The 22821-nt window shown below is 35.9% G+C and overlaps 1 protein-coding gene across 1 annotated transcript in view; it reads left to right on the top strand.

The window, feature by feature from the left end:
- The window catches only part of Taf4b (TATA-box binding protein associated factor 4b), a 138489-nt gene that overhangs the window by 57627 nt on the left and 58041 nt on the right, over nt 1-22821 (top strand). The window contains exons 10-12 of the mRNA XM_027935756.3: nt 6902-7071; nt 11867-11997; nt 19746-19871. Of these exons, the coding sequence (XP_027791557.2) occupies nt 6902-7071; nt 11867-11997; nt 19746-19871 (427 nt within the window). The remainder of the gene's footprint in view (nt 1-6901; nt 7072-11866; nt 11998-19745; nt 19872-22821) is intronic.

Below are 22821 nucleotides of genomic sequence, written 5' to 3'. Positions count from 1 at the left end.
TGACAGAAGTCAGGTTTTCAAGCTAGTCAGTTTGATTCAAAATCTTCATTTTTTCCTATTGTTCTCTACTACTTAGTACATAGTAATCAACAAACCAGCACATTGTTTTGAGCACATAGAAGTTCCTTACATATTTAAATGCAATTTATATATCACTCTGTTAGGAATGATAAATGATTGGTATGATCAATAAAGTTAGTTGTGTTGGCATTTAAGGCAAACACATTGACTATTAGATTAAGTCATTGAAAGACCTACCATAACAGATGAGAATACACTCTCAGATGTTCCAAGTTGTAGCAGTTGGGGGAAATGATTTAAAATTCTGAAAATAAATTAGGCTGGAATTTCTAAAATAGGCATTTGAAGGAGTTTGGTATGTAGATAAGGCTTTGATAGCTGAAAGAAAGGAAGCAAGGTGAACTGCAGGATCAGCACAGGAAAGGAATATCCTGAGCAGATGTGGAATCAGTAAGAGCTATTGATAGCAAATAGTGTGAAGGAGGAAAAATGCTGGGATCACTACCTGAAAGGCCTCCAATGTCAGGCTGACACCATGGGGTCATGAAAGGTTGTTTTGAACAGAAAAGGAATGTGATTCATTCTTCTTCAGATAGTCTAGTGCTACTGCAGATCCTAAGAGGAGATTTAAGAAGGCAGGCATGAACAGTGTGACTTTATCAAAAGCAAAAATAATTAATTAAGCTTCCAAAGCAAGAATACATGAGAAATGAGTGATTTTTTTTTTTTCCTAGTACTGTATTCCACTCCACAGAATCTTGAGTTGAAAGCTTTTTCTGCTAAGGCAGTCACTATTAAGTTTCCTTTTCTGAGTATCTACTAAAACAAGATTGTCCAGTACTTTTATCAGAAGGCACTGCATTAAACTTTTCAAGAATTGGTTCAGTGATTCTCATTTTTTTCTTCTTAAAAATTAAATCAGAACATATTAGAATCCTAAACATGGTCTTGATTACGGTCCTCTCCTGTCCTGACTTTACCAATAATGCTGTTGGAACAGTGTTGTCTTTGCTTTCCTTCAGTCAGCCTCCTTTCCTCCAGGGAATTTTTAAACAGCTTGGGATTTGGGTGCTGTTTATTGTGGCACCTTTTCTTATTTCTTCAGTAGGGGTCCTTTTCTGCTCCTGCTGTCATCTGTAACCATGGCAACTGGCAGCTGTACTGGAGGGAACTATGTTCAGCTTGGGGCCAGATAGAAGGAGAGATGACAGGGAAGAACAAATCGTATTGGGCAGTTATTCCTTGCTTATTTGGAGGCAGAGGCTAGTGGATTCTGAAAGACAAGGGACTTTCTCCTCGTGCAATCCTGTTCAGTTCATTACTGTGCTTGACCTGGTACTGTTCATTCTAACCTGTGTGTGAGATTTCAGGAGTTTTGTGGGAACCCTGCTAGAGAAACAAGATGCAGTTTACAGGAGCTTATGTACTGGCACACATCTAGGATTATAACAGTCTTTTTTTTTTTTTGTACCAGGAATTGAACACAAGGATGCTTAACCACTGAGCCACATCCCTAGCCTTTTTTTTACTTTTTATTTTGAGACAGGCCTGAGTTGCCGAGGCTAGCTTTGAACCTGAGAGCCTCCTGCCTCAGCCTCAGCCTCCTGAGCTGCTGGGATTACAGGTCTGGGCCACCCTGCCTGGCTTATAAACAGTCTTGAGTGTATGTGTGTACAGGTCATATGGAATTACCTTCAATAACTTCAGGTTTACTTTTAAGGAAGAAATGAGCTTATATGTGTGAGTTTCATCTTATTTTCTGTCTTTAGTTTTTTAAATTTTTATTTTATTTATTTTTTATTTTAATTAATTTATTTATTCTAATCAGTTATACATGACAGCAGAATGTTCTTTGATTCATTATACACAAATGGAGCACAAATTTTGACTTCTGGTTGTACCCAAAGTAGGGTCACATCATTTGTGCAATCATACATGTACCTAAGATAATGATGACCATCTCATTCCACTGTCTTTCCAATCCCCACGCCCCTCCTCCACCTTTGCCCCATTCAGAGTTACTCGATTCATTCCCCCTCCCCATTATGGATTAGCATCTACTTATCAGAGAAAACATTTGGCTTTGGTTTGCGGGGATTGGCTTACTTCGCTTAGTATGATATGCTTTAACTCCATCCATTTACCTGCAGATGCCAAAATTTTATTCTCTTTTATTGCTGAATAATATTCCATTGTGTATATATACCACAGTTCTTTATTCATTCATCTATTGAAGGGCATCTAGGTTGGTTTTATAGTTTGACTATTTGTGAATTGTGCTGCTGTGGACATTGATGTTGCGGTGTCCCTGCAGTATGCTGTTCTTAAGTCCTTTGGGTATAGACCAAGGACTGGGATAGCTGGGTCAATTAAATGTGTGTTTTTAAAACATTAAACTACTCATTCTGATTGGATAAATCACGTATTATAGTACACCTTTAAAAAGATGGAAAACTTTTTTTCCTGTCTCACATGTCCATTTCTATCTCTGGAGGAGAATTTCTCATATATCTTCTAGGTTAATATTCAGATGAGCATCTATGTATTTAAGGTGCATTCTCTTCACTCTTTATCAGTCCAAATACAGCTGCCTCATTCTTCTGAGTTTCCCAGAGGGACTTCACAAAGTAGCTAATCTAAGTCATTTATTTTACATTTTACAGAGGAGGAAACTGAGTTCCAGAAATGTTAAGTGACTGGTTAGGACTCTATTTTGAAGTGAATTGACTTTTCCTAATGTATTCTTAGTTTTTTCAAAAAAAAATTAATTGCTAATAATTGTACATGTATATGGAGTGCCATATTATATTTTAATACAGGTATACATCGTGCAGTCCTCATATCAGGGCAATATTTTCTGTTTCCTCATATACTTATCATTTCTTTATAGTGAAAACATTCCAAATCCTTTCCTTTAGTGCTTTTTTTTTTTTTTTTCTTCTTTCTTTGTACTGGGGATTGAACCCAGGGTGCTTAACCACTGAGCCACAAACCCAGCCCTATTTTGTATTTTATTTAGAGACAGGGTCCCACTGAGTTGCTTAGCACCTTCCTTTTGCTGAGGCTGGCTTTGAACTCACAAACCTGCCTCAGCCTCCTGAGCCACTGGGATTACAGGTGTGTACCACCATGCCAGGCTCCCAGCCTTTTTAAAAAAAATTTATTTAGAGACAGGGTCTTGCTGGGTTGCTTAGGGCCTTGCTAAGTTGCTGAGGCTGGCTTTGAACTCGTGATCCTCCTTCTTCAGCCTCCCAAGCCACTGGGATTACAGGAGTGCATCACTACACCTGGCTTCCTTCAGCTCTGTTGAAATATACCACACTTTATTGTTCTCTGTAGTCACTCTATGGTATAGTGCTGGGCTTCAAAACCAGAACTTCATGTCTGCTAGGCAAGTGCTCTACCCCTCCTCTCAGGCCTTTTAAAATAATGTTTTACTCAGATTTTGGGCCATCTTTAAGTTTATGATTTCTACTATTATTACATTTCATATATTTAAATCTTTAGATGTTTAAATCAGAACATGCTACTTGATTTACACAAGTGGGAAGTTGATTCTTTTTTTTCTTATTTTTTATTCATGTTCTGTAATTGTACATAATGATGGGATTTGTTGTTATGTAGTAGTACTTGGACACTGTATAACAGTGTAATTTGGCCACTGTCACTCCGTAGCACTTCTCCCCTCCCTCCTTACCTCCCATCCCTTGGTTCCTTTCTACTGAAGATCTCCCTTTAATTTTTATGAGATCACTTTTTTCCCCTTTTTCCTCTCTAGTTTCTCATACCAGAGAAAACGTAAGGATCATTGACCTTCTGAGTTTGGCTTATTTCACTTAACATGATGATCTTTAGTGCCAAACATTTTCCTGCAAATAACCCAATTTCATTTTTCTTTATGACTGAATAAAACTCCATTGTGTATATATACCACATTTTCTTTGTCCATTCACCTGTTGATGGACACCTTGTTTGGTTCCATAGTTTAGCTGTTGTGAATTGTGCTGGTACAAACATGGGTATACATGTATCACTATAGTATGGTGACTAATTCTTTAGGATAAATACCAAAAAGTGGGTCATGTGGTAGTTCATGCCTAATCTTTTGAGAAACATCCATACTGATTTCCACAGTATAAAAGTGTTCCTTTATCTCCACATCTCTTCAGCATTTATTATTATTTGTATTCTTGATGACTGCCGTTCTGACTGGTGTGAGATGAAACTCAGTGTAGTTTTTTTTTTTTTAGTTATAGGTAGACATAATGTCTTTATATTTATGTGGTGCTGAGGATGGAACCCAGTGCCTCACACATGCTAGGTGAGCACTCTACCTCTGAGCCACAATCTCAGCACCCTCAGTGTAGTTTTTTTGGTACTGAAGATTGAACTGAGGGGTGCTCAATCACTGAGCCACATCCCCAACCCTTTTTTGTATTTTATTTAGAGACAGGGTCTTGCTGGGGTGGTAAATGCTTCACTAAATTGCTGAGGCTGGCTTTGAACTCGAGAATCCTCCTGGCTCAGTGTAGTTTTGATTTGAATTTGTTTAGTTGCTAATGATGTTGAACATTTTAAAAAATCTATTTCTTGGCTATTTGTATTGCTTCTTTTGAGAAGTATCTATTTAATTCATTTGCCCATTTATTAATTGGGTTATTTGGTTTTTTAGTGTGAAGTTTTTGAGTTCTTTATATATTCTAGAGATTAATCCTCTGTTAAAAGAGTAGCTAGCAAAGAATTTCTCCCATTCTGTGGGTTCTCTTTTCACATTCCTAGTTGTTTCCTTTGAAACTTTTAAATTTGATGCCATCCCACTTATTAACTCTTGGCATTATATCCTGAGCTTTGGAGGTCCTATTAAGAAAGTTTTTGCCCAGGCCTATATGCTGGAGTATTGACCCTACATTTTCTTGTAGAAGTTGCGTAGTTTCTGGTCTAATTCTGAGGTCTTTGATTAATTTTGATTTGATTTTTGTGCAGGGTGAAAGATAAAGGTCCAGTTTTCTTTTTCTTTTTTTATTTATTATTTATCAGGGGACACAACATCTTTGTTTGTATGTGGTGCTGAGGATCGAACCTGGGCTGCACGCATGCCAGGCGAGCACGCTACCGCTTGAGCCACATCCCCAGCCCCCAGTTTTATTTTTCTAAGTATGGTTAACCAGTTTTCCCAGCATCGTTTGGTAAGACTGTCTTTTCTCCAATGTACGTTTTGGGGAATTGATTTCTAGAGCCATTCTGAGCATTCCATATCTCTGACAATAACTCTATAAAGCACCCCCGCCCCATATACACACTTTTGGTACCAGGGTTGAACCCAGAGACTCTTAACCACAGAACCACAACCTTAGACCTTTTTATTTTTTATTTTGTGATAGGATCGCACTGAGTTGCTTACTTCCTTGCTAAATTGGTCTCAAACTTGCTATCTTTCTGCCCCAGTCTTCAAGTCTTTGGGATTACAGGCATGCACCACTGTGCCTGGCTAGTAATGCCCATTTCATTTGGTGGTTTGAGAGATTACTTTTTTTCCCAGTCAAGAGACACTTCTTCTTCTTTTTTTGCTTCACCTTGAACTCTTGCATTTATCTTGCTTCTTTTTTATATATGTTTGTGTATGGGATCTCTCTTTCCCTGACCATTACACATGCTGCATTTTGAAATTGAACACCACAGGGCTTCATTTCTTGAGTGTTTGACAATTACCCCCTCTCCCTCATTCTGGACACAAATGCATTACCACAAGGAGGTTCATAATTAAATCTGGTGACATGAAACTACATGATATAACATTTGGCCCATGCAATAAAGTGAAACAGCATCTTTTTATATAATCTTACTTGTTTAAATTATGTTATCCATTGATATTGGCCAGTAACTTTCCTATTACTACATATGGTAGAAAGGATACTAATAAGGATTTTAGTATTTTTTTTCTTTTTATGGGTACTCTCAATGGTAGAGTGCATGTCTAGCTGTACAAGTTCCCTGGGTTTGATTCCCTGTACCACACAAAAACAGCATGAAAAAAAGAAAAGTTTACCCTCAAATATATCTATTTACCTTAGTACTGTAGCTGTGCAACATTTCTATGAGATACAGACAGCTGTTAAATTTTTTTGTTGCAAAGCAAGGAGTCCAGGCATACCTTGCATTTTATATTTATGCCTTTTGTACATGTATGTATATTATGTAATTTTATATTTTATATATAGGCCTTTGCAGCCAATTGTTTGAGGATATGGTTTGATATATTTCAGTTGGTACAGATGGAGAACCCTAGAAGTCTAAAGCAGAAAAACAAAACTGGTTTTAAAAATTTGATTTCAGAATAACTAGTTGAGTAAGCAGCTTCTTAAAAGCCTTATGAAGCCTTATGTGGGTACAGACCTTTCAGGACCCGAGGGGTTTCTGCTGCCCCTCAATGAAACGATGAAGTGGGCTATGGAAATCTGCAGAGCTTTTAACTATCTTGGATGAAAACAAAGATGTCTGTTTTCATTTCTTTGTCTTTCATTGCAATGGATTTGTGGATTATTTAGTATAATTCCATATCACTCTTGGTGTATTTCATTTACCAGAGAGGGAAAGATAAACTAAAGAAAACAACATTCCTTCTTGATTAATTTTTCTTATATTAAATGTATACTAGTCTTTAGATATGCCAATTAATTTTAATTATTATTATGAAAGATAGCTATTCTTTAAGTCTTCTTTTGATTGGAAGAATTAAGTAAAATAATGCCATTAGTTATAAGAAAAGATCTGTAATTTTCTTGCTTTCTGTAGTAACCCATTCTCTCTCTCTCTCTCACACACACACACACACACACACACACACACCTTACCCAAAAAATATAACTTTTTTTCCTATTAGAGATGAAGATGACATCAATGATGTGACTTCCATGGCAGGGGTCAATCTCAATGAAGAAAATGCCTGCATCTTAGCAACAAATTCTGAATTGGTTGGTACACTCATTCAATCATGTAAAGACGAGCCATTTCTTTTCATAGGAGCTCTACAAAAGAGAATTTTGGACATTGGTAAGTACAATTATGAATTTTGGTCTGATAGGAAAATCTGTTGAGGGAAAATATTAAGAGAGACCACCTGGAACTCTGAGGTTTTAAATAAGGCTTTAGAATTAATCAGGATTTGGGGGATGTTATCAAAAGAAGTATTTTATTTTATAGATTATTAATATAATCTAAACCATATAACTTTAGATAATAGAAGATAAGATTTAGATAATAGAAGATAAGATTTCATTCCGTTTCTTTTTTTTAAATATATATATATTTTTTAGTTGTCAATGGACCTTTATTTTTTTTATTTATACATGGTGCTAAGAATCGAACCTAGTGCCTCACACATACTAGGCAAGCACTCTGCCACTGAGCCACAATCCCAGTCCTTATTCCAGTTTCTTGATGGGGAATAGATGTGCATTTTTACATGAATGTATAATATGGTATATTATTTTTTCTATCTTGTTCCTTATTTGGCTCTTAGGCATATATGTGTGCAAATTCACTCTCACGTTACAAGTTTGTATTTATAAGATATAGGAACAGCTACTGAGAGCAAGTCCCTTTTTCCTTGTCTCAACCCTGAAATTTTCTCTAGTTCCAGGAGTAGTTGTCAGTAGGCTTCACTGTGGGAAATAATATGGGAGAGAACACACCAATGTAGATACTTAGCTTTTTGTTGTTCTTAAATCACAAACTCATTACCATGTAAGACTGCAATCTTCTCCACATGAATTGTTAAAAGACAAGTTGGAGAGAGTATTTTTGTGTCTGAGTTATGCCATTTTTTTGTATCTTGACCCTAGGACTTGTCAGGGGCCAGCTCTTTTTCTTCATCCATTTCACATTTGGGGGATAGGTGTTAATGAACTTTGAATGTACTTGAGTAGGAATCTTTGTGTTTTATATTGAAGGCTTAATACAGAGTTGATTGTGATTTTTTAATATATCCATGATATATTTTTTTAGATATTTATTTTTTAGTTTTAGGTAGACACAGTATCTTTATTTTTATTTTTATGTGGTGCTGAGAATAGAACATAGTGCCTCACACATGCTAGGCGAGTGGGCTACCACTTGAGCCACATCCCCAGCCCTCACCATGGTATTTTTAAGGACTGCAAAGTATATTACTACTACACACTTTAAGTCTACTTCACAATTAATGAATATTTGAACTACACTATGCTCTACAAATGACCGCTTTTCATTTCTACTTTAAATTAAGGATTTGTCTTTTTTATCGTGAACAACTAGAGTTTGTGAGTAGTTGAAAAGATAGGAATTAATAAAATCTGTGAAATGTTTATTTGCTGTTTGTGTTTTTCCTAACTCTCTTTCCTTCAAACCCCTTCCTCCCTCCCTCCCTCCCTCCCTCCCTCCCTCCCTCCCTCCCTCCCTCCCTTCCTTCCTTCCTTCCTGGTATTTTCTTCTTTGCATGTGTATTTTATAATACTGTTTGGATCCAGTTCCTTAATTTTGGAGCAAGCCTAAGCATTATACCTTCTTCTGATAATATAGGAAATTTATTGGTATTTTAATTCCTTAATGCCATATAATTATCTAAAGCATTGGTAGAGTAGAAGTAGATACTTAGGTTTATCAATTCCTGTCCCTGTCCAAATTTTATTTCTAGTTTAATTTAAACTAGATTGATTGTAATGATACAAAAAAAATTTAGCACTGAAAGAGTATTTTTGGTTACTTAGGACAGGGATCAGCAACTTTTTTCCAAAAAGGGCCAGATGGTAAATATTTGCCACTTTATGGCCCATATGGTTTCTGTCACAGCTGCTCAGCTCCGCTGTCTTAAGGCAAAAGCAACCATAGACAATATGTAAACAAATGGGCAAGACTATTCTCTTGGGCTGCTGTAACAAAATATAGCACACTAATGGCTTAAATGAAAAAAACATTTATTCCTTATAGTTGTGGAGGATGGAGATGACCCTGTGTACTTACAGGATCAGGGTCTTGGTGAGGGCCCTCTTGATGGTTTTCTGACTGTAATCCTCCTGCTGTATTCTCATGTGGCGTAAAGAGAGGTAACTGTCTTATCTCTCATTATCCCTTTCATTTGGGCTCTGCCTGTGACTTCATTATCCCCCAAAAGTCCACTCTAAATATAATCACATTGGAAGAGGGTTTCAGCATAAATTGAGGTATTGGGGGGCACAAATTCACTGCAGTGCTATTCCCATAAAACTTTGTGACTATAAAGAGAGATAAGATTGGGCTTGTTGGCCATAATTTGGAAGCCTCTGATTTGGGAGAATAAGGGAACAGCTATTTTTATATTAATTTCTTAATAATGAAATGCAAAGTTGTCATAATATGATAGTCAACTGCAAAATAATAATTCTGAATTAGATAAGCTTTAATAAAAAATAAAACCATTGAGTGAATGGTGTTAATGCATTTCTAGGAATGTTTTCCACTTATAATAAAATTCCTTCTTTACAAAATATGCCAGAACAAAGGCCATTCCTTAAAGACTGAAATTATGCTGGGATGCCTGTAATTCCAGTAGCTTGGAAGGCTGAGTCAGGAGGATTGCAAGTTCAAAGCCAGATTCAGCAACTTAGTGAGACCTTCAGCATTTGAGTGAGACTTTCAAAATAAAAAGTAATTTAAAAAGTAGGGGGGAGAGGGGTAGGCTAGGGATGTAGCTCAGTGATAAAGTGTGTCCTGGGTTCAGTTTCCAGTAAACTGCAGGTTTCTCCCTATCCCCCTTATAAATTTATCCAAATAAATTTTTAAATATGTTTTTCTACTTGGATAATGTTAGAAGATTAAATGCCTGTGTTCTTTATTTCCCTGATTACCTAAATTAAATTGCGCAAACATTAAATAAAATCATATAAGCATGCATGCACTAACTAGTTCTCCTGAATCAACTATGCTGAATTTGTTTAAAAACAGAATTGTACTTAAAAGTGAGAGTTTCTACTAAATGACCTTGCAAGGAGAATGATTCTACAGGCCAAGTGAAACAATATCTGTTTAACTTTGTAACTTTAAATAAATCGTATTTTATTACCAGCTAATGAGAATAATTTAGAAAATTTGTTCTTCTCTAAGCCCTGGAATTATTTGTTAATATTTTAAGAATTGGACATTCTTAATGTTAGATAAATTACCTTTATTTTATAAATATATATGAAATTATTTAAAAGGTCTCCCACCTAAACAGTAAATATTTTTAAGTGCTTATTTTCTTTCAACTTAGCCTGAAATATGTTTGTTTTTTTTTATTTACCCTATGTTTAAATGTAATTTTAGTCACTGGATTGTTTTGAAATTTTACTGTTTCTTCTATAGAAGGCCTCACTATTTATTTATGCAGAGGTTTATAATAAAATAGATTTGTTTTGTTTTTTTCCCTGCATGAATCTGAAATTGGAGATGAATTCTATTTTGCTACAGAATAATTAATTACATCTTAAAAGGTGTGGTTTAGGAGAAATTGGAAAAATTTATATCTTCCTTCTATTTGGTTTACTATAGACAACATTTTAAATTAAAGTTTGATATTTATTATACAGTAATGTTAAGGAATTTGTTTAAGAATTGTTGGATTAAATAAGTCATATTTTTGCTAGAGTTGTTCACCCTTTGATTAGAATGAGCATGTTTCATATAAATTAGCAAGTAGAATGAAACAGTAATTTTTAAAAATTGCTATGCATATATATGTACATGTTAAGAACAATCATAGTAGCATTTTTAAAAGCTCATTTAAATTTGAGTACTTAATTGCCTATATCTTTAGATTTAGATCTCTGTTGATAAGGATAGTTTCACTGTGCCTAACAGTATTACTGTGTGTGTGTGTGTGTGTGTGTGTGTGTGTGTGTTTTAAGTACTGGGAAATGAAGTCAGGGGCTCTTTTCCACTGAGCCTGAGTCATATCCCTGGCTCTTTTTATTTTTTATTTTGGGACATGGTCTCACAGTGTTGCTGAGGGTCACCTTGAACTTGCCTGGGCTGGTCTCAAACTTGAGATCCTCTTGCCTTAGCCTCAGCTTCCCAAGGCACTTGAATTATAGGCATATGCCATTTTACCCAGCAAGAAATACTATTTAAATACTGATAAGGTTAATATGTAAATGAGCTTCTACCTTTGAGTATGTGGTTCAAATTGTTTTCCTGGAACATTTTTCCTATTTAGTGAAGGAAGAAAAAAGGTTATTTAAGAAGAGAGAAGTTATTCAAAAGGGTGGGTGAAATGATGAAACTTTGAACCCATTTCAACTTGTAAATTGATTACCAGGTCAATTTATCAGAACATGAGTTAGTGCAAAATATATGCATGATTGGTAGTGGCCAAAAAGAATACAGGTATGTCTTTCTTATAGGTGAGGTATTACCAGAGACTTACTATCTGAATTCCTTGAAATAAATGCCATAAATTGTTAACAGTGTCAAACAGGGCAAAATGTAATTTTCTATTTTTTTAATTACTAAAATTAACAGAATATGGCACTAATTTCTGCAGTTACCATTTTCCTCCCTGAACACTAGACTTGATTTGTGTTCTTATTAACTTTGTCCTATAAATGACCTTGCAAGGAGAATGATTCTAGAGGCTAAGTGAAACAATGTCTATATTTTCTGAGGCTTCAGGCTAGGTTTTATTAATGTAATGTCTAAGATCTTTGAAGTTGTGACTTTACCAGGAAAATCATAATCTCCAAACCTTTATTCATAATGGGTATGACTTCCAGGGGGAACAGAATACCTGCTGTGCTAATTATTTCAATTATCAGCCACTACTAAAACATGTAATGGATTTTCTCTGCTTCCACAGGTAAAAAGCATGACATTACGGAACTTAACTCTGATGCTGTGAACTTGATCTCCCATGCAACACAGGAGAGATTACGAGGCCTTCTAGAAAAACTGACGACAATTGCTCAGCATCGAATGACTACTTACAAGGTAAAGGGAGTTGTTAAAGAAGTATGAACTCTTGTCTCTTCTGTAGCATGAATAAAGGGTAGTTTTGGGGCATGGATTCATACTCTAAGTGTATTTTTAAAAGAATAGTTGAGCCATATATTTCATATTAGTAGAAATTCAAAGTCTTCTTAATTGGCTTTATTTAGATATGCTTGCATAACAAAAACTGGAATTTGAAATGGTGTCCAAAACTTCTATGTCAGTATAGATTGTAATATGCATCTGTTCTGCCTGAAGCTTCTCTTCCTTGAGAATTTGATTGAGAAAGAAGATATATTAGGATGAAATATTGGCGACTTTAGTTCTTTTCAGTGGTCTGGACTCTGCTAGCATTCCTATTCTTTTGAGTAAGTTTCCATTATAGCATTGAGTGCTGTTACTGGTACCACTTATTACTGTTCTTGGCTTCTTTATAAAAACTATATGCAGGAGTAGCCTATTTTGTCCCTAGTGGTGTGAACTAAATGAAATGCTGTTAACAAGATGAAAGCCCTTGATGTATTTGAAGTGTAGTTTTGGAAGTGGGCAAATATATTGGCTGATTAAGGATTTAAAAATTAAAAAGATAACCTGGAATTAAAAAAAAAAAAGATAAAGAAGGAATGTTAATAGCTAGATTTGAACAGAATAATGGTACATGTGAACTTACAAGGTTTTGAGTTTGCAAAAATGGTCATTGCCATGGCATTCTAACCATATTTTGAAAGGAATCCAGGAAAATTATCAGCTATCACACCACCCACCTATAAGTTCCTTGGAGGAATCATTCTATTTTCCTTCTTTTTTGTTTTATTTAGAACTTTAGGAAATACACATAGTTTCTGAAGTTCTTGCTTGTATAAATCTTTGAGAGAAATTATTGATCAACAAAAATATGGGACCAGCAGGACAAAAGCTGTGGAGAAATAAAATAACAGTATTTTGTGTGTGCGTGTGTGTATGTGTGTGTGTGTGTGTGTGTGTGTGTGAGAGAGAGAGAGAGAGAGAGAGAGAATTGATTCTAGGAATTTGTCTATTTTTTTCTGGTTATCTAGTTTGTTGTCATGTAACTATTCATAGTATTCTCTTATAATCCTTTTTATTTCTATAAGGTCTGTGGTAATGATCCTACTTTCATTTAAGATTCTAATTATTTGTATTCTTTTTGTCAGTCTAGCTAATGGTTGGTCAATTTGATCTGTTCAAAGAACCAACTTTTGGTTTAATAAATTTTGCCTGTTTTTCTGTTCTCAATTTTATTTATCTCCACTGAAGTCTTCATTATTTCTTCTTCTAACTTGAGTTCAGTTTGCTCTTCTTTTTTTAAATTCTATAAAATATAGATTTTGGTTGTTAACTCAAGATCTTTGTTTCCTAATATAGGCATTTACTGTTATAAATTTCCCTCTGTGCACTGCTTTCACTGTGTTCTAAGTTTTGTTCTATTGTGTTTTTATTTTTATTTGCATCTAAGTTTTTTTCTTGAGACTTTTTTACCTATTGGTTAAGAGTTAAATTTCTACATACTTGTGAATTTTCCAGTTCTCTTTCTAGCTTTATTCCACTGTGGTCAGAGAAGATACTTTGTATGATTCAAACATTTAAAATTTATTGGCACTTGTTTAAACAAATGTGCAGTCTGCCTAAATAATGTTCCATATGCATTGGGTTCTGTGACACAAACCTATAATCTCAGCAACTCAGGAAACAAGGTAGGAGGATTGCAAGTTTGAGGACATCCTTGGCAGTTTAGCAAGACCCTGTCGCAAAATAAAAATAAAATGATTGGGGATGTAGCTCAGTGGTTTAGTGCCCCTTAGTTCAATCTCCAGTACTCCAAAACAAAAACAAAAACCCCAAAGGGAATGCTCCATATGTGCTTGAGCAGAATGTGTATTTTGCTTTCATTAAGTTTTGATTTGATAGTCTATTAGATGTATTTGGTTTATGGTGTTAAGTCATCTATTTTCTTATTTATCATCTGTCTAGATATTCTATCCATTTTTGAAAGCAGGGTATTAAAGTCTTTTGCTGTATTAACTCAGTGGTTTACATGTGCACAGCCTTGGGTTCAGTCAATACAAAAAAAAAAAAAAGGAAGGAAGGAAAGAAAAGGAGAAAGCATGAAAAAAGTTTTGACACTGCTTCACTTGTTTGACAGTGGTGTATCTTTCTTAGTCATCTTTCTGTTCTATAACAGCTACTTGTTATTTTTTACTTATTAAAAAATAAGAAAGGTTTATTTTGGCTCGCAGTTTTGGAGCTTCTTATCCATAGACAATTGACCCCATTGCTTTGGACCTGTGGTAAGGTAATATATCACAGCAGGAACATGTGCAGTGGAGGAAAGATGCTGACCTCATGGCAGCTGGGAAGATAAAAAGAAAAGGAGGAGGAGCCAAGGTCCCCATATCTCCTTCCAGGGCACACCTCCAGTAACCAAACTCAACACTAGGCTTCATCTCCTAAAAATTCTACCACGTCCCTTTGGCGCTACCAGCTGTGGACCAAGCCTGAAGTACATGGGTTTTGGGAGGACATTCAAGACCCAAGCTATTGCAATTCTGATAAATTTAACCTTTTATCAGTATATGATTTCTCATTTCTGCCTCTCTTTCTTTAAATTAAAAAATGGGGTCTTGCTTGCTGTGTTGCCCAGGTTGACCCTGAACTCCTGGACTCAAGTGATCCTCCTGTCTCAGCCCCTTAAGTAGCCTGGGCTACAGACCCACACTGCTACACCCAGTTTCTTTGTTTCTCATAACAGACTTTGACTTAATGTCTATATATCTGATATTAGCATAAATACCAATGCTTCCTTTTGGTTTTATGTGCATGGAATATCTTTTTTCATTCTTTAATTTTCACTCTATTGGCATGTGTTCACCTTAAATTCTTCTCTTGAAGACAATATCTATAAATGGGTCATGTTTTTGTTTGTGCCCCCCTATTCCTCGAAGCCCCCCAACGTCTTGACAGTCTCTGCTTTTTTACTGGGAAGTTTAATCCATTTACATTTAAAATAATTACTAAGAAAGCGCTTCTGCTATTTTGTTACTTATTTTATGTATTCCCTACTGTTTAATTGATATTTTTTTCTTGTACCATTTTGATTTTCTTTTGTGTATATTTTCTTTCTTTTGCTGGGGGATCTAACTCAGGGCCTCATGCATGCCAAGTAAGTGCTGTATCACCAAGCCACATCTTCATCCATTTTTGTATATTTTCTAAGTGGTTGCCATGGAGATAAACAACACCCTAAACCTATTCAAACCTAGTTTGAATTAATATCTTTAATTTTGTAACGTGAAGAAATTATAGTCATCTTTTTGGCCCTTTACTCTTTTTAAAGTGTCTTAAACATTTTTTACAACTGAATTCTCCTTGTTCCTACCTTAATCATTTTTTTTTCATTTATAGTAGAATGTTTCTGTACAGAATGTAATGTGTACAATTTAGTATAGAAGATAATTTTTCCAAGTAATGTTTACTGAGTGCCACTCAGAGCTCTAATGTGTGTAACCATCAGATAGAATTCTTCTGTTGTTTATCAATAACATATGTTTCAAGAAGTTAGCTGCCCTAGGCAAAAATGGGTAGCATCTACTCCACCTGGAAGACCTCACTGACTTAGCTTAAAGCTAATACTTCCTTAACCCTGTCTTGTACACTGCCTATTCGGATTGATTTTCCCCGTGCCCACTTTTCCTCACACATTCCTTAGTACAGCTATGCCACTGTTGGAATTTGCATATGTAGAAAGACAAAGGATTGTCATTCTTCATTAAGCAGAAATAATACTCATTTAATGATACTTGAATTTAATTCAAAATCACCCTTATTTTGTAGATTTTAATTGTAATAATCTTTGCATCAAAGATTTAGACTTGTCATTGTGTTTTAGTTCATCCCAGTTAGGATTTATTTTTATCCATACAATGTAAGAAATTCTAGTCACTGAATGTATTAAAAAGAGAGATCACCATCTCTTTCTTCTCTGAACCATTTACTTTTGATAATCTTTCACCTGGTTAGGTATAATTCTCTAATTAATCATAAACTATAAACTGATATTTGGGTAAAGAAGTAAAAAATGGCATGCATTACAAAGCTTTTGATCTTGCTGCCAGGTGTTTTCCCATTGAAGATACATTTTAGTTTTCTGTATGCCTGTGGCCATGAAGAAGTTTCATTATTTTCCGGTTGAAAGGTACTATAAGTGGTTCCTTTGGATGGGATTCACTTGATGGTGTTGATATTATTTGGGGCTACATATTTTCATTGCTAAATCATTTAATATGTAATAAGTATGTATGGTAAAGCCCTACTCTTTTGGTACACAAGTCTTCAGTTTGTGAGGCCTGCTGAGATAAAGGAACATAGTAAAATTGGGGTTAATGCTGTTTAGAAAGGGTTAGGGACTCAGTGGGAACAGGACAGGCACTCCTTTGTTTAGCAGTATCTGGAAGAGAAAAGGAAGAATGTATGATGCCAGAGGCAGTTGGGAGAAAAAAGAAATAAAATGGGAATGTGATAGGGTTAAAATTTAAAAAGTCTGCACCCTTTTTAATTTAGTGTTTGTTGTCCTTTTTACATTAAATCCTGTCAGTAAACTATCTCCAGAGTGTCTGAACACAAAAATGGTAAAGATGAAGTATTTGAGAAACCACTGTTATTATGTTTAACCTCTATGGTTGGCCTATAATGTGTTCCATATTCTATCTTGTATTGTTTAACTTTAAAAAACATTTGGGAATTCTTTGTGTATTAAGCATGAAGTAAAATAAGTAGCACTAATACATCCTTGTTCCTTAAACTATGTAATACTCTTTTGATCTAGTTAAATACCAACAATAAAAATTTAATTTAAAAAGAATTTTGGGCATATGAAATCTCTCATTCCCAGTTAATTGAATCAGCCATAAGCTTGGGGATAAAGCAAAGATGGGAGTGGTGCTGTACACTGATTTCCAGGCCAGGCACTGACTGTTGAACTTAACATTCAGTTTTTCTGCTATATAGTTGCCTTCAGATGTCTGAAATACTGAGATGAATATATGGTAGGGTGAGTTTAATATTGATTGGGAAGCCCACACAATGAACATGCCCATAAACTATTCAGGAGGCTAAACAGCATGGTACTGGTACCAAAACAGGCGAGTGGACCAATGGTACAGAATAGAGGACACAGAAACCAATCCACAAAACTACAACTATCTTATATTTGATAAAGGGGCTAAAAGCATGCAATGGAGGAAGGATAGCATCTTCAACAAATGGTGCTGGGAAAACTGGAAATCCATATGCAACAAAATGAAACTGAATCCCTTTCTCTCGCCATGCACAAAAGTGAATTCAAAATGGATCAAGGAGCTTGATATCAAATCAAAGACGCGCCGTCTGATAGAAGAAAAAGTTGGCTACGATCTACATACTGTGGGGTCGGGCTCCAAATTCCTCAATAGGACACCCATAGCACAAAAGTTAATAACTAGAATCAACAAATGGGACTTACTCAAACTAAAAAGTTTTTTCTCAGCAAAAGAAACAATAAGAGAGGTAAATAGAGAGCCTACATCCTGGGAACAAATCTTTACTCCTCACACTTCAGGTAGAGCCCTAATATCCAGAGTATACAAAGAACTCAAAAAATTAGACAATAAGAGAACAAACAACCCAATCAACAAATGGGCCAAGGACCTGAACAGACACTTCTCAGAGGAGGACATACAATCAATCAACAAGTACATGAAAAAATGCTCACCATCTCTAGCAGTCAGAGAAATGCAAATCAAAACCACTTTAAGATACCATCTCACTCCAGTTAGATTGGCAGCCATTAGGAAGTCAAACAACAACAAGTGCTGGTGAGGATGTGGGGAAAAGGGTACACTTGTACATTGCTGGTGGGACTGCAAATTGGTGCAGCCAATTTGGAAAGCAGTATGGAGATTTCTTGGAAAGCTGGGAATGGAGCCACCATTTGACCCAGCTATTCCCCTTCTCGGTCTATTCCCTAAAGACCTAAAAAGAGCATGCTACAGGGACACTGCTACATCGATGTTCATAGCAGCTCAATTCACAATAGCAAGACTGTGGAACCAACCTAGATGCCCTTCAATAGACGAATGGATAAAAAAAATGTGGCATTTATACACAATGGAGTATTACTCTGCATTAAAAAATGACAAAATCATAGAATTTGCAGGGAAATGGATGGCATTAGAGCAGATTATGCTAAGTGAAGCTAGCCAATCCCTAAAAAACAAATGCCAAATGTCTTCTTTGATATAAGGAGAGTAACTAAGAACAGAGTAGGGTCGAAGAGCATGAGAAGAAGATTAACATTAAACAGGGATGAGAGGTGGGAGGGAAAGGGAGAGAGAAGGGAAATTGCATGGAAATGGAAGGAGACCCTCAGGGTTATACAAAAGTACATACAAGAGGAAGTGAGGGGAAAGGGAAAAATAATACAAGGGGGAGAAATTAATGACAGTAGAGGGGGTAGAGAGAGAAGAGGGGAGGGGAGGGGAGGGGAGGGGGGATAGTAGAGGATAGGAAAGGCAGCAGAACACAACAGACGCTAGTATGGCAATATGTAAATCAATGGATGTGTAACTGATGTGATTCTGCAATCTGTATATGGGGTAAAAATGGGAGTTCATAACCCACTTGAATCAAAGTGTGAAATACGATATGTCAAGAACTATGTAATGTTTTGAACAACCAACAATAAAAAATTAAAAAATGAAAAAAAAAAAAAAGTTTGAGACCAGTCTGAGTAGCTTGGAGAAACCCTGTCTCCAAGTAAATAATAAATTTAAAAAGAAATGACTGGGGATGCAACTTAGTGGTAAAGTGCTTGCCCAGCAAGTGCAAAACCTTGGATTCTATTCCCAGTTCAGCAAAAAAACGAGGGGGAAGAAATCAAGAATATCCCTGTGCTCTTCCCCACCCTACCATTGCTGCCCATCAAACCACACATGGGTGGACAGAGGACGGGACAGATAGGTACTCATAGGCTAAGAAAATATTTAGACCGAAAAGCAGTGATTTACACTTTAGCATATCAGATTTTACCATCTTTATGGAAAAATTAAGACAGTTATACTTCTGTGTGACTCTCACAGATTATACAGTTACTTTCTTTGACTACAGTTCTATCTAAATTCATACCTTAATGGGATTCTCAAAACAGGGTTTTGGGATTTTAATATTTGTCAGCTTGTCTTAAGTTGTATTTTGATAGAAGTTGTATTCAGTTATTAAGGTTAGACTAACCCAACCATAGTAACCAGAGTGATAACTTTCGTCTTTGGTTTATTTTTCAGTGAGGTGATTGTTTCTTGCTTTTTGTCTTCATAGGCCTAAGATTTAATTACTTATGTTAAGGTCTGCTAAGATCAACGATAATTTAACTAAAAAGTTTTAAATTATAGGTAAATGATATACTCTCTTACATTTTTCTTCTTGTGGTTGGCTTAATTGTTTACCCCAGCTCCCAGTGAGGTTTAATAGAAAAATCTCTTTGAAATGTAAATGTTAGATCATCTCTCATATTTTAAGGATGATTAAGGTTCCTGGTTTTTATTTGTTTATTTTGTTAAGTTTGCTTATCAGAAACAAAAATAATACCTGAAAATTTGGCTTCCTCTATGTGTTGATGTTATTGTCTTTAGTTAAATTATAATGATATCTAATGTACAGTGCATTGCCCAGGATCATCATACAAACTTTTTTTTTTCCAGGCAAGTGAAAATTATATCCTGTCTAGTGATACTCGGTCACAGCTCAAATTCCTTGAAAAGCTGGATCAATTGGAGAAACAGAGAAAAGATTTAGAAGAAAGAGAAATGTTACTTAAGGCAGCCAAGGTAAGAGCCTACATGATTTATGAGTGAATGCGGACTGGCAGTGAGGTCAGAATTGGCTTTATCATTGGTTGGCTGTCTTCGTTTTATTAAGGTTTTAGATTTCTCTGGAGGATTTCTTAAAATGAAATTAGTAATAGTATGTCTCACAGCCAGGATAGTGTGGTACAGTGACTTTCAGTTAATTTAGTTCAATGAGTCATAATCTTTTGTCTCTTCACTTTCATTTCCTAGGAGTTAGGCATCATACCTACCCACCCACCCCACCTCCCAGGTAAAAATGTTTTGTAAAATTTTAGCATAAGAATTGATATGTGCCAAGTTACAGTTCAGGAAAAAAAAATGGAAAGTAGACAGAAACATTGTGGATAAAATTAGGAATAATTTGGATTACATGGACTGAAATATAAGATGGGTGGAAATGAGAGAGGAATAGAGAACAAATAAATGAGACTATATACTCATTTATTTCCTTTCTCCTTTATTGAAATGTTTCCACAACTGTTAATGCCAAACGGAGTAAAAGCTTAATTAGGCTAGAGTTTGCATTATGTAATTCCATGCTTATGGTCATTGTAAGAAGGATTAAATGTGCTGAGCATTAGAGTCTTTTTTTCTTTTTTTGGAAGCACCTTAGTTTTGATTTCTAGTTTTCTTAGAAGCTTCTCCTTTTAGAGTATTTGTTCCTAATTATGTACTAATTGCTTTAAAAATATATATATAGTTTTAGATGTTGATGGACCTTTATCTTATTCATTTATTTATATGCGGTACGGAGAGTCCAATCCAGTACCTCATACGTACTAGGGGCAAGCACTTTATCACTGAGCCACAATCCCAGCCCCGCAATTGTTTTTTAATTTGTTTTTGTTTTTGTGATACTGGGGATTTAACCCAGGAGTGCTAGATCTTAACTTGTGACCCTCCACCTGCTTCAGCCTACCAAGACACTGGGATTACAGGTGTGTGCCACCATGCCTAGGGTACTGATTACTTTTTTGAGAACTAATTTCATATCTATAGAAAAGTTGAGCAGAATTGTATTCTCAGCCCCCTTTCCCATGTTTTTCCATTTAATATTTTACTGTATTTGCTTCATCTCTACTCTTCTCCACCATTTCTAAATACACACACACACACTCACACACACACACACACACACACAAACTTTCATTAGTTTACCCATATGTCTGTCTTCCCTCCTTCATTTCTCGATTTAGAACTTTTAAAGTATATTCAGAGTTGTATAACTACTGGCACTAAGTAATTGTTTTCTGAACCATTTGAAAGTAGTCTTTAGACACTCTAAACATTCTAGTATGTATTTGCAAAAATAAGGACAGTCTCCTTTGTAAACCTCCAAGCCCAGGAACTCAGCAGTGTAACACTGTCATCAATTGCATAGACCCTTGACTTAATTTCACCAGCTGTCTCCCCTGTATCTTTATTTTTCCTTCATGTTCCATTTTCCATTCAGGAACATGTATTGCATTTTGTTGTTATCTCTTTTCATATTCGTTCAGTTAGTCTTGGTCTTTCATCTTTATTCATGTCTTTGACAATTTTCAACAATATAGACCTTACTTTCTGAATACAGGATGAGCCTCAACCTGGATTCATCTGGTATTTCTTTATGACCAGAGTCATGCATTCTTGGCAGGAATGCACAGAAATGATGCTACATTCTTCTTGGCTGACTGTATCAAAAGACAGCCTTGATCACCTGTTCATGCAGGTGCCTTCCAGTTCCCTTCATTTCAAATTGACCAATTCCGTCTTTGTAGGTGCCTCAACTCCGCACAAGGATGTGAGCACAATAGCCCTATCTCTGTGCAGTTTCTGCTGTCTCAGCCTCAGCCCCAGTGCTGACCTCTGCCCTGGGACAGGCAGGGAAGTAGGACAGGATGTTCTTCCTTGAGCCCACAAATATCTTCATAGGAAGATATTTAAGATGATATCAACATTCCATTCCTCAAAAATCTTCCATGTATCAGCCTTAGTGTTCATTGTGATATCTGTCTGAATTAGCCCTCTCTGTGATGGTTGCCAAATGCTAATTCTTTATTTCTGTTAGCTTACCTACATTTATTAGTACTCTACTATATAAAAGAGTTCTTTTCTACCTTAGTCATATCAGTATGGGATTATGATTTTCTGTGTCATTCAACCAGTTGTAATCCATTACTGTCTTTTTTTTTTTTTTTTTTTTTTGGTACTAGGGATTGAACCCACTGCTGCTAAATTACTGAGCCACATCCCCAACCCTTTTTATTTTTGAGACAGGGTCTCACTGAGTTGCTGAGGGTCTCGCTAAGTTCCTTAAGGCCTTGCTAAGTTGCTGAGGCTGACCTCAAACTTGGGATCCTACTGCCTCCATATCCCAAGCCCCTAGGATTAGAGGCATGTGCCACCGAGCCTAACACTATCATTATTTTGATATTTAAAAATTGCTTGAGTGGGAGACTCTTTCAGAGTAGCACTTTGGTCCTTTATCATATGTCTATCACTCACTGAGGCATGTCCTTACTTTCTGGCTCAAGCTATTACAGGCCCAGCCTTTACTATTCCTGCCCCAGCCCTGGAATGAACTATTTCTGTAAGGAATCCTGTTTCTTTTTAGTTGAAGATAGTGGTCAGAAACCACTATTAGATATATAATATTGTCATTGCTTAACAGAGTGTCAGGCCCTCTCAGTGAACAAATCTAGGAATTTGTAGTATGTGTATATATGTAACCAACCATACATTCATAATTGTTCCTATATCTGTGTGTGTATATAATACAATCATGAGTTCAGATGGATTCCTCCAACTGTAATCTAGTACCTCAGGGTTCTTTCTACCCTACCTTTTCCATGTTTGTAAAAACTCTCTCCAGTAGTCAGAAACTTGGCTCTTATCACCTTTAATATGTTTAATGTATGTCCTGAATCAATTTAGCTCTCAACTGATC

Source organism: Marmota flaviventris, chromosome 16 (genome assembly GCF_047511675.1).
Source record: "Marmota flaviventris isolate mMarFla1 chromosome 16, mMarFla1.hap1, whole genome shotgun sequence".
In the NCBI taxonomy this organism is placed as follows: domain Eukaryota; kingdom Metazoa; phylum Chordata; class Mammalia; order Rodentia; family Sciuridae; genus Marmota; species Marmota flaviventris.
This window is presented reverse-complemented; position numbering and strand designations above follow the sequence as displayed.